Source organism: Colossoma macropomum, unplaced genomic scaffold (assembly GCF_904425465.1).
Source record: "Colossoma macropomum unplaced genomic scaffold, Colossoma_macropomum, whole genome shotgun sequence".
In the NCBI taxonomy this organism is placed as follows: Eukaryota; Metazoa; Chordata; class Actinopteri; order Characiformes; family Serrasalmidae; genus Colossoma; species Colossoma macropomum.
The window spans coordinates 11,450,819-11,467,195 of NW_023494790.1; the positions used below are offsets into that span (position 1 = coordinate 11,450,819).

The 16,377-nt window shown below is 41.1% G+C and overlaps 1 protein-coding gene across 4 annotated transcripts in view; it reads left to right on the forward strand.

Annotated features, from left to right (window-relative positions):
* drosha (drosha ribonuclease III) overlaps nt 1-16,377 on the forward strand; it is a 231,618-nt gene that overhangs the window by 37,621 nt on the left and 177,620 nt on the right. For all 4 annotated transcript variants that reach the window (XM_036572116.1, XM_036572118.1, XM_036572114.1 and 1 more), the window contains one exon: nt 4,801-4,900. In XM_036572116.1, coding sequence (XP_036428009.1) covers nt 4,801-4,900 — 100 coding nt within the window. The remainder of the gene's footprint in view (nt 1-4,800; nt 4,901-16,377) is intronic.

The window sequence follows — 16,377 nt, forward strand, 5'->3', positions numbered from 1 at the left end:
AACATCAGGCACAAAACATGTCTTGGCTGATCTGATACATTTAGGCTAAGAGGGAAATCATGTGAATTAGATATTTGGCCAAACTGTTGTTAATGGAATTCAGGTCATGCTCTGGAGTGCTGCTCTTTTGTGTTTACCCTGCTGTCACGCACCTCATTCAGCCCATTATTTTTGTCGGTCACACACTGGCCTGTCTTCGCTGTGTGGCTGTGTTCTGAAAGTTTGTGTAATGTAGCCTTTCACACTACAGGCTACCATTCTAACTGCACCACTTGAGTGCCTACTTGATGAAACAAGGCATTGTGTAATACATCAGCCTTTTAAAATGTAACTGGCCGTTCCTCACAGTGAGAGCTAGTCAGGCTAAAGTACAGCCTCCACATGGCGGAGGTAGTTTCAAAGCAGTGTTACAACTAAGCATCCCCAAATAGACAGTAAGGGGAGGACCACAAACGGACACATAAATTTATTTGTTGTAAACTTATTTAAATTTTTTTTTAATTTTATTATTTTTTATGTGCAGATTCATCAAAAATGCCTACATTTTCTTATGTTATTTGCTGTTTTACTTGGTTTATCAGAAATAAATCTACCATGTTTGACAGGGTCCCGTTTCATTAATGATATTTACATATTTTTATGTAAAAATCATCTGGTTAAAGGACACAGAAATGAATTGTGTTTTCCATTGATTAATCAGACCTTCTGTAGCGAAATTTACAGCTCTGCCCTCAGTCTGTTACAGTTAGCCCCACCTATGGGATAAGTTGTAACATCTTCACTCTCTGCTTGAAGCTGAATTGTTCAGAGACAGTAGGTGCTGGAAAAAACAACATGGGTTAGATTGTCTGGTAAATCCAGGGTGTAGTACGTGATACTGAATTTACCAGTACGGCCAAACATCATCAAACGGAAGGGAGCAGAATTTCTGAGGGAATAATGTCTCGTGTTCTCTCAAGCCTTCTATAGGAGGTGCTATTGCATAAAGTGTCAGAGGCGTGTGGCCACATTGCTAATGAATGTAGTAGAAATGAATGATGCTGATGTGTTTCCTGCTTCATTATACACAATGACTCTCTGTAGGCTCGCAGAAATGGCGTGTGTGTGTGTGTTTTATGCATTCTCAATTGTGGAAGAGTGCAAGAGGGAGAAATTTAATTAAGGACAGTGCGACAGAGAAAGGCGTGTGTGTATGTGTGTGTGTGGACACACACCTGGAGGGTCCCTGCGTCCCTCCCGCAAAGTTTCTTCTCAATGAGGCAGAGATGACAAATGCCTGGATGGATAGGGACTTCATTATATAGCCCTAAAGAGAGACAGGGAGAAAGAGGAGGGACTGCACTTGCAGACTTTACGGCCCTGTGAGATCCCTTTAATTTTTTTCCTTTTTATTTTATTTGTGTTTTTTATTCTGCTTTTTGGTATTTGTGCTGATTTTTACTAGGGGCTGAGTGCTTGGGGAGAATATCAAACTGCAGTTTTTTTCTTATCAGTATTGCAACTGCGAAATAAAGTGTGATAAATTAAGATCCAGATTAAGTTTATTTATTTATTTAATTTGTCCACTTTTTCTGGTTTGAACCGTGAACACTAAACGTGTAGCGGACAGGTTAGTTGTGTCATGCAGACAGTGTGTGTTTGGTTGCTTCTGATTGTCCAAACCCCTCTACAGGTGGTTTACAAGCTCTGTGTTATTATGAACTGCATGTTGCTGCCGCTGCAGTATGAAAATGGTTTATTGATATGAGAGCATTCACTTGATGAGGAATAATACCCCAAGCAAAACAGCAGCAGTGGTGTTTTGCATCTATGACATTGTGTTCTTGTTTTAACCCCTTAAAATCCCTGGCTTATTGGTAACTATGGCTTATTATTCAGTAACCACAGGGCCGTCAGTGCAAACTGGTTGAGCTATTCTTAGGTTATAGATGTGTGTAATAAAAGTTTGGGCCCTTCGGTGGGCACTTTTTTTTTCTTAAGGGGTTTAAGTCAACTAGCTTAGCCACAAGTGGCTTAAAATAACAAATTTATTTTTGAGAACTATCCGGTAGACAAACATCACAAAACTTTTCATACGGAATTTCAGAAATGTGTTAAAAATCTCCCCAAACTAAAATTCCATGCATTTCTATGTTTCTATCTAAAATCTCAAGATTTTGTCAGAGTATCACGGAAAACACGGACCGTACAATATCTAATTTCTGCAGTGTAGTTATTAATGCCCAAGCACTCCAGAGAGTAAACGATGAAAAAGAATGAGAGGAATAAGAGTAAGGAAGGACAGAGAGAGAAAAATGAAAGCAGTTGAGGCACTGGGCAGTGAGAGATTCAGGTCATTTGCCTTGACTGACATGCATAGACCCACCTTCCCCGCTTGTCATTACTCATCTCTCTTGCTCTACTTTTCCCCCTTCTTTCTTTCTACCTTTCTGTTGTCTGTCTTCTCTCTTTCTGTCTAAGCATATGCAGACTCGAAACAGCAAATCTGTCAAACTTTTCCCCCTTGTCTTTTTTGTGTACTTTAAAGGCCCTTTAGTTTTTGTGATGTTTTTACTATGAACTAGCAAAAGAAGAAAGATTTTGATCTTTTCCTGTTGAGAGAAGTTTGATTTGGGGGCAGTTTGGGGGCAGTCATGGGCTGGAGGTTAGGGAACCAGCCCTGTGACCTGAATCCCCTGAGCCGACAGTATGTGACTGAAGTGCCCTTGAGCAAGTCACCTAACCCCAACTACTCCCTGGGTGCTGCGGATAGGGCTGCCCACTGCTCTGGGCAAGTGTGCTCACTGTCCCCTAGTGTGTGTGCATTCACTAGTGTGTATGTGGTGTGAAATTTCCCCGTTGTGGGACTAATTAGGGTCACTTAATCTTAAAATGGGTACAGGTGATGTCACACCTGCCAAAGTGCCAATCAGAGTTAGCAGCATGTACACATGAGCTTCTCATGTTCCTCTCCCTCACATAAAGTGACTGATCTCCTGCTGCTCTGAGTCCTAGACAAAAGTACCAGCAATTTAACGGTGCTTGTTATGAAGGTTTATCACACTGTCTAAAGTGCAGAGCAGCTAGCGCTATGCTTTAACTCACTAAATGTATCACTAAAATAATACATTAGCATTGCATTAGTTAGGCCCCACCCCAAACTCAGCGTTTCCCTGTAGTTGTACTTCACAGGCGTGCACAATAAAGCACCTGAGAAATTTCTCCACAGTGTTCACAAATATGACCATGCAACTCATAACATAGCTTGTGTGACCTCCATTTCAGTAGCACGGTCCAACAGTTAACCATGTGTGTAAGTATGTATAATATACATACATACACGTATATATGCATATGTATGTAAATTATACATATACATTTATATAATAGTTCTCGGACGTTATCTGCAAAATGAAATTAGATCTCTAAAATGACCGGTAGACAGTTTGTTCTCTATTTTGCACTTTTTACTCACCATTCAGAGAACCCTCGAGAACAGTAAAGTGGTCTATTTTCCTGCATCAGGGGCTCTTGTTCTTCAAAATCAAGCTTGTAGGGCTAAACCTCACCGGTACTGCCTGCCATGTGTGCCATCTCTAGCGCTGTTGCCGTTGTCGCTCACCGCTGCCACTGGAGCCGGATTGATTACGTTGCCAGGGAGACGCCACTGTCAATCATTATACAATCTGACACGCCCACACAATTCTGAACAGGCAGCAGTATTACTTATTACTATATATAAAAATATATAAAACATAACTAATGTTCTGGCCTTGTGCTAGGCCATCCCCAGTTGCTCGGGGGAGACAAGGCACCACTAGTGCTGAGCGGTAACAGCTGTGGGCACCCTACTTAAGGGATGCTCACACGCTGCTTTCTGCTCAGTCTTGAGTTCACGTTGCTGTGTGCATGTCTCAGACCGGTAATTTCGGTATTAGTTCCTCTCTCGGGTCTCGAGTTGTGGTATCACGAGTTTCTCTTAGCGTAAGAATTAAAAAGAAAAAAAAAACCTTGAGTACCCTTTTGGTGACCGATTACTGCTCAGCGGTAACATACTCACTCCCACGTCACAAGGTTGTGGGTTCAAGTCTTGCTTAGTGCAAACTCATTTGTCTGCTTTTCCACGCTCTCAAGTCTGTACTGCTCTGCACTTAAGTGCACCTCTTGTGATTGGCCAGTGGCTTACTCAATAGCGCTCTGGTATCTGAACAAGGGAACCGCCAATTCGATCCCCGCTTGGGGTAAGACAGCCGTCACACTACAATAACACTCGTGAATGCTGTTTCTGTAGCATATCTTGCCTATTAAACATCATTTTAAATATTTGAAACCATTTTGGCAGGAGCTTTAAAGACATAGCTACTACTGTGTTTTAGTTATGCACCTTAGTTTTGTGCATTTTTATAGATGCAGCATCTGAAAGCACATAAGCACGTCTATTTGAGATGACTTGTTGGATGTACTAGTTGGAAAGAGATAAGCTTCAACTAATTGTTAGCCTCTTAACTCCAGTGCAAAACTAAAGAAGGAAACTTTAGACACCAAACATGTCTCGGCTGATCGAGTACATTTGTGGTAGACTGTGTACATTTGATTGACAGCTTTTCCTTTAAGTGAACTATAATGATGTCACTTGTCGTTGAATATCCCCTTACCGGCTGGAGTCAGCTAAAGGCTAACACACACACACACACAAAAAACCCTTTCCAGCATGCCTTCACTGATAATGCTAATTGAACAGTGGCCTCAGGCTACAGTTAAATTATATGAAATATTGATGCCATATTCACAGCAGCTCACTCAAATGCATTCTAATTGCAGGTATCAAAAGCTGTGGAAGAGTTACGTGAAGTTGCGCCACCTGCTGGCCAACAGCCCCAAGGTGAAGCAGATCGATAAGCAGAAGCTGACGCAAAGAGAGGTACGCAGACCTTAAAAAGCACACAAACACACACAGCCGTGTCAGTATCGTGCATGCATGTGAATGTGTATGTGTTACACACTGCTCACTTAGTCCAGTGAAAGCTTTAGTCCACACTGACCTTCTGAAGTTCTCACTGTCAGACACGAGACTTTAATTAGTGCATTCTCCAATCTTATAGCCTCAAAGCTGCCCCACACACACACACACACACACACACACACACACACAGTCTCGCCCTGTCTGTATTCGTCTGTATCTCTGTTCAGTTCATTACTGAACACTTCTCAGTCTATCAGACTATAGGATACACAGATGGAAGATATAAGAACAAATACTGATTAGAATTTGTTATATAGAGAATACTTTTATTTTTTCAGATAGGAACTTTATTTTTTGCTTTATAGGCAATAGTTACAGTTACAGTCTAATTATAATGTGAATTATTACAATCTATAATATAGGAACTATGTATAATCTATTGAACTGAGAATAGTTTAATTTTATATTAGGACTAGTTATTGTTTGCTATTCAGGCCCTATTATATAGTGAGTAGCTACAGCCTAATATATTTTGACTGGCTACAATATATGATGTAGAGAATAGCTTAAACTTTTATATAGGGACTAGTTATTATCTGCTGTACAGGTCCTTGTTTCAGTTTGTTATATAGTGAATAAATACAATCTATGATATATTGACTATATACAATCTACCATGTATAGAGTAGAATCTATAATATAGGGACTTCTTAAAGTCTATTACATAGAGAATAGTTACAATCTATTGCATAAGGCAGGGATTGGCACCTTGAGGCTCTTTTACTGCCCTGTTGCAGCTCCACAGCAGAATTAGATTTGTAGATAAAAATAAAATCCTCCTTTGCTGTAGAATAAAGCTCTGCTGATCATTCAACACAGTTTAACAATAACTGGTCTTAAACGCTGGAGTTAGTGTATATCTGCTAATTCACCCTTTAAAACTGAAGGTTGGCGTGCAGACTGCTGATCACCGTAGCAATGTAGACAACAGTCTCGCCTAACTAGTAGCTAACAAAAAGGCAAAAAGCAAGATTTAAGACAAACAATGATAATTTGGAGATGAATGGACTATAGTCACTCCAGCTGGTTTCCTGATACGTTTAATCTGCGATGAGAAACTGTCAAACACTAAAAAGTCATGAAGCTAAATTTTCCTGTTCCACCTTAAATGGTGCAGCAGTATCATTCCGGCACCTCAGGTCCCATTTAAGGTGGAACAGGAAAATTCGAACAAGAAACTGGCGAGTGAGAAGCTGTCTACAGCCTTGTAAAAAGTCAAACATCGAGAGACATTTTACAAGAAACTGTTCCACTTTTGAGAAAAAAGGTTTCCTGCTGGAGATGCGAGAAAAAGCAGCTATAGCTGAGCTAAAGCTTAAAGCAAAGTGTACATCTGTGTTATTTTTATCCTAAGCTAACACATTAGCACATCCTTAGACTTACTTACAGCCAAGATGTTAAAAATCTACTTCAACAAATGGACAAATATGTTGTAGCTCGCAAGGCCTGTTGAATTTGGTGAAAGGAGAAAATGGTTCTTCTTAACATTTGGGTTGCAGACCCCTGATATTGGACTAGTTATAATGTATTATGTAGAGAGTATTTTAACTTTATTATTTAGCGACTAGTTACTGTCAGCTATAGAGGAATTAGTTGTAATAAATTATACAGAGAATGGTTACAGTCTGTTATTAGGACTAGCTTAATTTTATTATATATTGAATAGCTACAATCTATCATGCAGGGAACAGTTCAGTTTATTATACTGAGACTAGTTAGTTAGACTGTCATTATTGCCTGTGTTAATCAGTAAATGATTTAAAAACTACTTCAATGGAGAGGGCTTTTAAAAAGGCTTTTAGAAAGTATAAAAACACAACATGAATGGGTGTGTCCAGACTGTGGTTCTTACAGTAAGAGAGAGCAGATAATATAAATATGCATTGTAAATCATATCATGCAAATCTCCAACTGAATGCATATTTGCATACGTTTGGTCATGGATCCACCAACTACACCTTTCCTTCATGCTCTGTATTGGATTTCCTATAGAAGGCTCTTGCTGAAGCAGTGTGCTGTCGGGGTTGGAGGGTATACCCTCTTAGCCAGCAGGTTTAACGACTTCGCTGCTGTAGAGGCTGTACAGGGCCGTAGGGGTGAGCACAGGCTCAGGATGAGCCCTGTCTCACCACAGGCTGGAGGCTTTGATAGCTATCAAACACGCTGATAAATGTGATGATAACTCATCAGCGTTCATCCACACGCAGAGAGCAACACAGGCCGAGGCACAGGCTGATAGAAAAGGAGCAAAAGAGGCAGCAAAGCAAAGCAGATCGAGAAATGTGTACCTTCTAATATAAATGGAATAAAATTTTGACCATGGCTGTGTACTAAACTGACTATAATCGATTAGTTCTTAAATATTTTTCTTATATTCACAATATTTACAATAATTTACACCCAAAGGGTTCTTGCATTGTTATAAGCTTGACATCTTAACAATAGTAGAACCCTTTTTGGTGCTATATAGAACCACTTTCAAAAAAGATTCTTTATAGAACCTTTCACCAGCACACTCTCCATCAATCTGAAGAACCATTTTACCATGCGAAGAACCATTTAAGCAAGCAGATGGTTCTTTGAGTGTTCATGGTTCTATGTAGAACCTTTGGTTTTACTAAAGAACCATGTTTTTAAGAGAGTACATATTGAAAAAGTTGTTTTGCGAATGCTGACCGATTTTTGTCATCATATTTCTGTTTACACTGCAAAAAAAAGGATGCTGTACTTGTTGCACACCCAGTCAGACACATTATTTTGACCATAATTATTGCTTCTCATTTCACCCGTGCAATATCCAACGGCTGTTTAGCATTGCATTTTATGTCTGAATTGCACAGCCCTGGTCTGAGTGCAGTAGTCATTACATTGCAACCTCTTAGGTGGACAGCAATGAGATCCAGTCTTTCTGTATTCAGCACATCATTATGATATCTTACTTGTTTTATGGAGATGCTGTCTATTCTGAATCATTGCTGGACCATAATATTGCAGTACCACCTATTACATGCTGATGAGAACCTCTTTCATTTGAGAACATCTGGCATTGGTGCAGTCTATCGGTTATCAATGCTCGAGTTGCTCACTGTAGTCTCTAGTTAAGTGATCTCAAGGTAATTTGCCAGTATCAACTATTCCCTGTGTTCCGGTTCAGATGTCGTATTCATTATTTATTAAGATTGTTGAAGATTCCAGAGATTAATATTGGCTAGAAAGCACTGACTAAGTATATTAATAACTTTAGACTTATAGACTAATAACTTTAAGTGGCTAGAACTTTCTGTAGCTGCACATGGTTGCCAAATTTGTCTACTCAGCAACAGCACTGTTTTTTTTTTCCCCTCTCCTCAAGTTACCAGGGTGTAGAAGAGATGGAGAGGAAAGCACCAGACTCTATAAAGAAGCCTAGGAGACTGGGGGAGACTGTAGGGAGGAGGCATGTGGAGATTAAAGAGGAAGGCGAGAATGCATGAAGTAGAGAAGTCAGGGAGGTGTATGCTAGGAGTGAGCAATGAGATGATTTCACATAGTTGTCATGATAAATTACATCACAATAAATGTCTTCTACATAAATTAATCAAATTCTAATTGGCTTAAGCGCGGCTTGTAAATATGAAGAGCTGCAGTGTGGAAGTAATGTTCTGACATATTGCGGTACTGTTCACCAAGCGCTCACTCATCAGGGTGGTGGGATGGGGAACATGTGCTTTGTTTAAGCCTGCCCATATATTTGAGCTATAGTAAGTAAAGGCAATAGCCAAGAATAAGTGATATACTAATAAATATCGCTGTTGTTGGAAGAAAACCTTGTATCTCCATTTTTGAGGTTTTTCAGTTTTTGACATAATTTGAAAATACTTGTTACCTTTTACATTGTTTGTAAATTACATGATGAATGGGCTAAAGGAAATGGCCCAAAATTGCTTGGAAAAAGTCTGGTTCCATTCACTTACATTAAAAGTAAAGTAGGTTTTTTTCCTTCTCCTGTAAATTTACCGTTTTGGAGATACGAGGTTTTCTTCTGACAACAGCAATATGTAGGTCAGCGTTACAGCTCTTTTTGCTGCAGGATCATCTAACCAGTTTAACACTTTAACATGCTAGTTCTCTAGATGAGCTATGTGTGAACATGTCCACGGCTGAGCATATGCCATGTTTGAAAAATGAATGGTATTTTAGGAGTTGTAGATAGTTAACAAGATAATGTATGTTATGCTGGATGCGCTGCTGAAAGTTCAATTGTTTTTAAAAGAACTAAAAGAACATTACATAATTCCTTTCTTTAATATTTAAAGTGATAGTGATAGAAAAATCAAGTTTAGCCAACTATAAACTGCTCCAAATATAGTCAACCAGCATGTTTGGTGTCTGAAGTTTGCATCATTCATTTTGCACTGGAGCTCCTAGGCTTGAAGCTAGTGTTGTCATGCTTGCCTCAAACCACGTCAGGTTGTTAAATGATCTCACACAGACATGCTTTTTTCACTGTTCTGGCACGACTGTTGGAAGTGCACCGTAGAAATAAAACTGAATTAAACAACCTGGTGACTTTTTGACTTAGAAATAGAGGACAGTAGTTGAAATGTCTAACTATATGAGAAATGGCATGATACCCCTTTTTTTTTGGCTGATACTGAAAGCTGTATGTATGAATGTATGTATGAAAAGTACAGCCGAAAGTACAGTAGGTTTTGAAGCAGCTTGCTAAATACTTCTAATTAACCAAAATGGATGCAGCCTTCTGTGGTTCAGTGTGAGTCACACTGGGTCCTAAACCACCTTGACAAGTCTGTGTGACATTAATGGAAGACCTGGCTGCAGTCTGAGAGAGTTGGGAAATGTTTTGTGGACATATTTACAGAAAACTTTTAGGTGACTATTGACTTCTAGTGTTTGTTAGCTGGGCCATTCTTTTGAGGGGGGGGATACAGTTTTAGTTGAGTTTAATCTACATCGACAGTCTAATGTGAAATGCAGTAGCTGTCCCTTGATCACCACGTCCCTCTTGGATTTGTACTGCATGACTTCATGACTGCAGCCACTGTATGAACTCCCAACCTGCAGTTGTAATCCTGTCTTGCACACTGTGAACTTATTACCCGCCATCATGTCTGACAAAAGTTTGCCAGTCTGTTTAGCAAGTGCCAGCACTCTGTGCCTTTTCCTTGTCTTTCACCTAGTCTTCATTGTACCAGATCTACACACAAGGCAGCAGGGTAATAGGTGATGGCTGCCAGGGTGCACCTAGAGGAACCGAGCCTGGCAAGGCTGTATCTCTGTGGCACACTGTTGCTCCAGGATCCCCTGTTACGAAAAGTCCAATTACCCCGCGCTGCCTTCGGAAGGCCAGCAGTCTTCGTGAGGCTATGCGCGGGCAGGGATGACTGCCACCAGCATGGCACCTAGGTGCTAGCAATGAGCTGCAAGATTAGCAAGTGAACCAGAATCAGGATGCAAAATGTGCAAGTGCTTTATTAAGGCAGTGGCTTTTTATTATTAATTTTTAGCTTTTTGTTAGTAATAATGTCTTTACTGCAGCTTTACATCATATTTTGAATGTTTGCACTTGTTTTACATGTGTTTCGCTATTATGATGTAATTATTAGTCCACGTTGCTGACATTTATAAGCCAACATCGTTATTTAATTGAGGAAAAAAGCAAGAGATTAAACCTCTCAAGGCTTTTTGGACCTCATACATAAAAGCATATTAGCCTTTATGATTACGTATCCCGTGATTGAAAATAGTGCCTGTGCATTCGTCAATTTTGATTAAAAAAACATAATTTTATTAAAAATTCCCTTTATTTTTGACCAGATTTCACAAGCAAAACGTCCACTTACACATAGTTGTGGGATCAGAAATGAACGTACGCTGATACGTACTTAAATACCAGTATGTGCAAAGTGGGACAAATGTCATGTTAGCTTGTGACCCCGCCTCCCAACTTGGAAGTTCCCGCACCAGGTGCATCCCACACATTTCGTCTAAATCCCTTTGTTCCTCCCTCCGTTCTGCACCCCTGCTTTCTTCTGGGACTGAGCCCGGACTGCAGCTTGTACTCATTTCGAAGACTCCTGTTCGCTGAAGCTCTGCAGATGCACGCTGGTTGCAGGTTCGTCTCCGGAGCCCTCGCGCCTCTCTGTGATGCTTCTCTTTGATGCGCAGTTCAAAGTGGGACGGCGTTATTTATTCATGCCTTTGTTGTTCTTATTTCCTCGCCGTGTCACAATCCTGCCGCTCATGGGTAATTTAGACCCTCCGACTTTTTCGCGCCAGCCTGAGACTGACACATCTCCTCCGAGGGGGAGAGAGGAGATGATATGGGGACGGAGGGAGGGGGAGATGGAGAGGAAAGCACAGAAGAGTTCCACCAAAAAGCCACAAAGAATGAGTGGGGGGGGATGAAAATGCATAAAGTGTTGAAGTCTAGACGTAGAAGCATGAGGCGAGAAAATGCCATAACTAAAAGAAAGTTACATAATTCTTCTCTTTAATATTTAAAGCGATAGTTTGAAGAAAAATCAAGTTTACCCAACTTTAAGCTGCTCCAAATATAGTCGATCAGCCGCGACATGTTTGGTGTCTGAAATTTGCATCATTCATTTTGCACTGGAGCACCTGGAAGTTTATACCTCACCTATTAGCATCATGCTACATGCATGTGTTGTCATCACATGCTTGCCTCAAGCCATGTCAGGTTGTTAAATGATCTCACACAGACTAGCTTTTTCACTGTTTGGGCGAAACTGTTGGAAGCACACCATACAAATAAAACTGTATTAAACAACTTGGTGGCTTTTTGGTTCAGAAACAGAGGATGAGTATGGCCAGAGATGGCATGATACCATTTTTTCTTTGCTGATACTGAAAGCACCATTTAGCTGCCAGAAACGTTAGTCTGCACTAAAAATAATTAGGTGGTCTTGACACATTTAGATAGAAATATACACAACAGAGGTGAGTCATGGGACAGTTAAGGATGAGGTTGAGTCGTGAATGTTAAGGCCGAGTCTGAGTAGCGTCATGAATCACTTCAGGGAGAGTTTGAGTCGAGTTGCAGTTCATTTAAGGGTGATGCAGGATGGGGTTGCAATTCAGTTAAGGGCGTGTCCGAGTCAGATTGCGATTCAGTTAAGGGCAAGTCAGAGTTGAGTAGCAATTCGGTTAAGGGCGAGTTCTAGTTGGGTTGCGATTCTGTTAAGGGTGAGTCAGAGTCGAGTCATGATTCAGTTAAGGGCGAGTCCCAGTCGAGTTGCAGTTCAGTTCAGGGCGAGTCGGAGTTGAGTTCTGAATCAATTAAAAGTGCTTCAGAGTGAGTCGGTTAAACCGAGTCTGTGTCAAGTTGTTAGTCAGTTGAAGGCAAGTGTGGGTTGAGTTTTGAATCAGTTAATGGCGAGTCTAAGTCAAGGAAAGAATCAGTTAATGGTGAGTCTACGTCTTGTGTTGAGTCAGTTAAGGACAAGTCCAATTCACGTCACAGTTCAGTTAAGGGCAAATCCGAGTAGAGTTGTGAGTCACTTAAAGGTGAGTCTGAAGTGAGTTATGAGGGTGTAAAAAGCCTTTCTGAGTTGGATCGTGAATCACTTAAGGGCGAGTCAGAGTCAAATGAGTTAAAGGTGAGACTAAGTCAAGTTAATTGCGAGTCCGAGATGAGTTATGAATCAGTTAAGGGCGAGCCAGAGTCACGAGTCAGAGTCGAGTTGTGAGTCAGTTAATAATGAGCTCGAGTTGGGTTTGCGAGTCAGTTCTTAGTAAAGGTGAGTCTGAGTCGAGTCACAGGTCAGTTAATTGTGAGTGCAAGTTGAGTTGTGAATGAGTTATGGGCAAGTCGGAGTCGAGTTGTGAGTCAGTTAATGAGCCTGAGTCGGGTCGAGAATCAGTTAAGGGCAAGTCAGAGCCGATTCGCCATTCAGTTAAGGGTAAATCCAAGGCGAGTTGTGGGTCAGTTAAGGGTGTGTCTGAGGTGAGTTGTGAGCCAGTAAAAAGCCTGTCCAAGTTAAGTCGTGAGCCAGTTAAGGGCGAGTCTGAGTCAAGTCACGGGTCAGTTATGAATCAGTTAAGGGCAAGTCAGAGTCGAATCGTGAGTCAGTTAACAGTGACTCTGAGACAAGTTGTGAATCAGTTAAGGCTGAGTAAGTCCGAATCACTGACTCGAGTTGCCCACTCTGCTGATACCCAATATTGGATCAGTGCCATCTCAAAATATTTTGTGTAGTGACGTCAGAGTTAGGAACTGTGTAGTTGGGTACATTAAACAGTGTGGTGTGAAACTTTCTGGAAAGCCAGATTCAGCAAACAAGTGATGACAGGAAAATACAAAGGACGGAGTTTCACTTTTCAAAGTAAGAGAACTGACACTGAGTCATAGCCACACATACCTACACACGCTCTTAATTCCTCTCGGCTTGATGGTGACAGCGTGTGTCCGTCTTTACTTCTAATAGACAGACGGCCGCTTGTGCGCACGTCCGTCCTGATTGGTCCTCTTCTCCAACATCTAAACCAATCAACTGCCATGCTGACAGCCCGCTGCCATCACAATCGTCCAATTAGCCGCTTTATAGCCCCTGCCGCTCCTCGTCTTTCGCTCTCCTTCCATCATAACCTTTCTGCTGATGCTTATTGGAACAATTGGATTCAATTCGCAAGGGTTTGTTTGACATGACTGTCTCGGTGACAAATGGGCTGAGGCATTAAAGGGCTTATCTCTCTTTCTGTTATCTCTATTACATTTCTCATCATATTCCTTTTTCGCCCCCCGAACAGATGTGTAACTGTTGGTATTGATATTCTTTGAGAGGCTTTGTACACTTCAGCAGAACAATGTGAGTCTGAGTTTGTGTGTTTAGCTCTTTGTTGGGATCAAATGTCCCCAGCATGATGAAAACATTTTGCTTTTTTTCTGCTACAGCTTTCATTAGAAAAAGTAAGAAGTCAAAGCTGATCTTTTGGTTTTGCGAGGTTGATCCCTGGCAAGGGACAGCCAGCTGTGGTCAGGAGACCAAGAGAGGATTGGTCTCAGTCTGTTTGGGGGTGCAAGGTGGTCCTCCCTCTCCCCCATGACCCAGCACTATGCTAGCTAATGCGGATGTCTGTTAGCTCACATAACAGAATTAGTAGTTAGCTTTCTCCTCCAAGTGTGTTGAGCTGTCCATTGACATCGTGGTGCCACTTCATGTGTCTTGGAGGATGCTTGTGCTAACCTTTACCCTCCCAGCTTTGTAGCATTGTATGATGGGGAATTTTAGCTAGCAGGTGGTTTTTGGGTATGGGTAAAAAAAAAAAGTGGCATCCTGGCCTAAAACTAGTAGCATTTTGTAGTGGTGCATTGCATCCCTCAGCCTAGTCAGTTCATGGTTTTGTGGCCTTTTTTTGTTCTCTGACTACAATACCCAGCATGCATTGTACAAATATATCAAACAAACCAGAAAATGTCTCGAGACTGTTGTGGCACCACTGTAGTAGGCGAGTAGGCATGTTTTCAGTAGGTGCAGTGGTGGTTGTTTTTCATTTTGGCCAGAGTCAACCTTTAAGGTTTAAGTCTCAGTCCTTTTGCCACCACCTCCAATCTTAGTCCCTGAATCCCGATCCAGTGCATTTATGTTCACAGATAAAACCTAACAAAGTATAGTACATTAAAGTTAGTAAAAACAACCCCATCAGATTTGTTTAAAATACTACAAACTACCCTGATTTTTAGTTTTTGCTTAGTGTGACACTCTCCAAACTTACACTCCAAACTTTCTGGGTGTTAACAGCTGTTTTCACTAAGACTGGGTGTAACTTTTATGCCTGGCTGGGGATCAGACATAGTCAAATTCAAGACCTTGACAAGGCTATTATAACTACTTCAAACAAACTAGTTTTTTTGCTTGTCACACTGCGTCTTTTTCTGCTGCTACTTGAGTCACTAGCATAGTATGCAGCAGCGTTTAACAGCAAAAGTCAGTTTAACTTCACTGACTTTTCATTTATGTGTATAAGCAGTAAGTGAAAAAAAGCAGACATATTGCTAGCAAAAGAGCTGTCGGATATATGCAAACACCTTTTCCCCCATTTTTCTCCGTTGCTTTGGTAGCCATCTTGTTTGTTCTCGCCTTGCGCATCTACACTATGAGTAGAAGCAGAGCTTGCCGTGTAGTGTAGTGTTTACAACAGAAACAGACTGCAGAGCCGTTCCAGAGCTGATGTCCACTTCCTCCATGCACAGAAATGTGAAGAGCTATGGTGTGTTTCCTGAGTCATGATGGAGATGGTCACAGACCCCAAAATATACCTTTGGATGTTGGATTTAAAAAGGTCGAGAAGCACTTTTCTACTCGCTGTTGCCATCCTGAACCCAGCCGTGTTGACTTTTACCTAAATTAAAAAAAAAAAAAAAGTTTATGCTTGTAATTTTGCCAGTAGTAAGTATGTACATGCTGCCGTTTTGCTTAGTAACTTAGCTGCCAGTGTTGCATGTGTTTTTTAAATGAACACACCCTGCTAAGACTGACCTTAGTTGCACCTAGGCGTAACTTTGATTGGTGCAATGGATGTAAAGTCCTCTCTGAAAAATGGTCTTAGCTATAACCAACTTCACAGTTGAGACCATCTTAGTTAAGACTGATGGTGCAACCAGCCCCAGGGAACTAAATCCATGTTTTCTTTCTACGTAGGTTAATCTTACTCTTGTGAGATCACAGTACAGTTGTACAAAGTATGTCCTGTGAATTACTTTTCGATGTCCAAAAAATTTATATATTTTGCCAACATTTTTCTTGAGTAGTGCGTCCATAAGCAGTATCCTCACGAATCTCAGGGCTGGTGTGGGTTGTCCCGCCCACCCAGCTTAAAAAAAAATGTGTTCAACTACAGTGTCTGTGTTCAAATTCGTCAGAGTGAAGGCTAACGACCAAGCGAAAGCTAGCGAATGTTACTGTCAAGCTAGTTCATCTATCTGCTTGTCATCTGTCCGTCCATCTGTCAATCCTTCCGTCCATTTGTTCAGCCGGCCATGCCAGCATTCCTTGGATGCTCATCTAGCAGTAAAGCGGATGAGAAGCTTTACTTCTTGAAGACCTTGCCATGTAAAAGCAGGAGGATGTGTTTAGTGAGTGGACACAGTGGGGATAGTCTACAACAGCTTCGTTTCACTCATTACTCCCCGCTCCTGCTGATGTGGTGAAGCAGGCTGGGATTGTTGGACTGAGGGATGTCAATCATTTGTGCTTATCAGAATATTAGGAGACTGATGTAAGTGTATGTTTTGGTTAGGTAAGCAATTACACACATTTAGAAGACCATGGGACCCCCCACCCCCCAACACACATACACACATCACCTCAATATATATTAGTGTGTGTGACCAGCGATACCTACACTGATGAGAA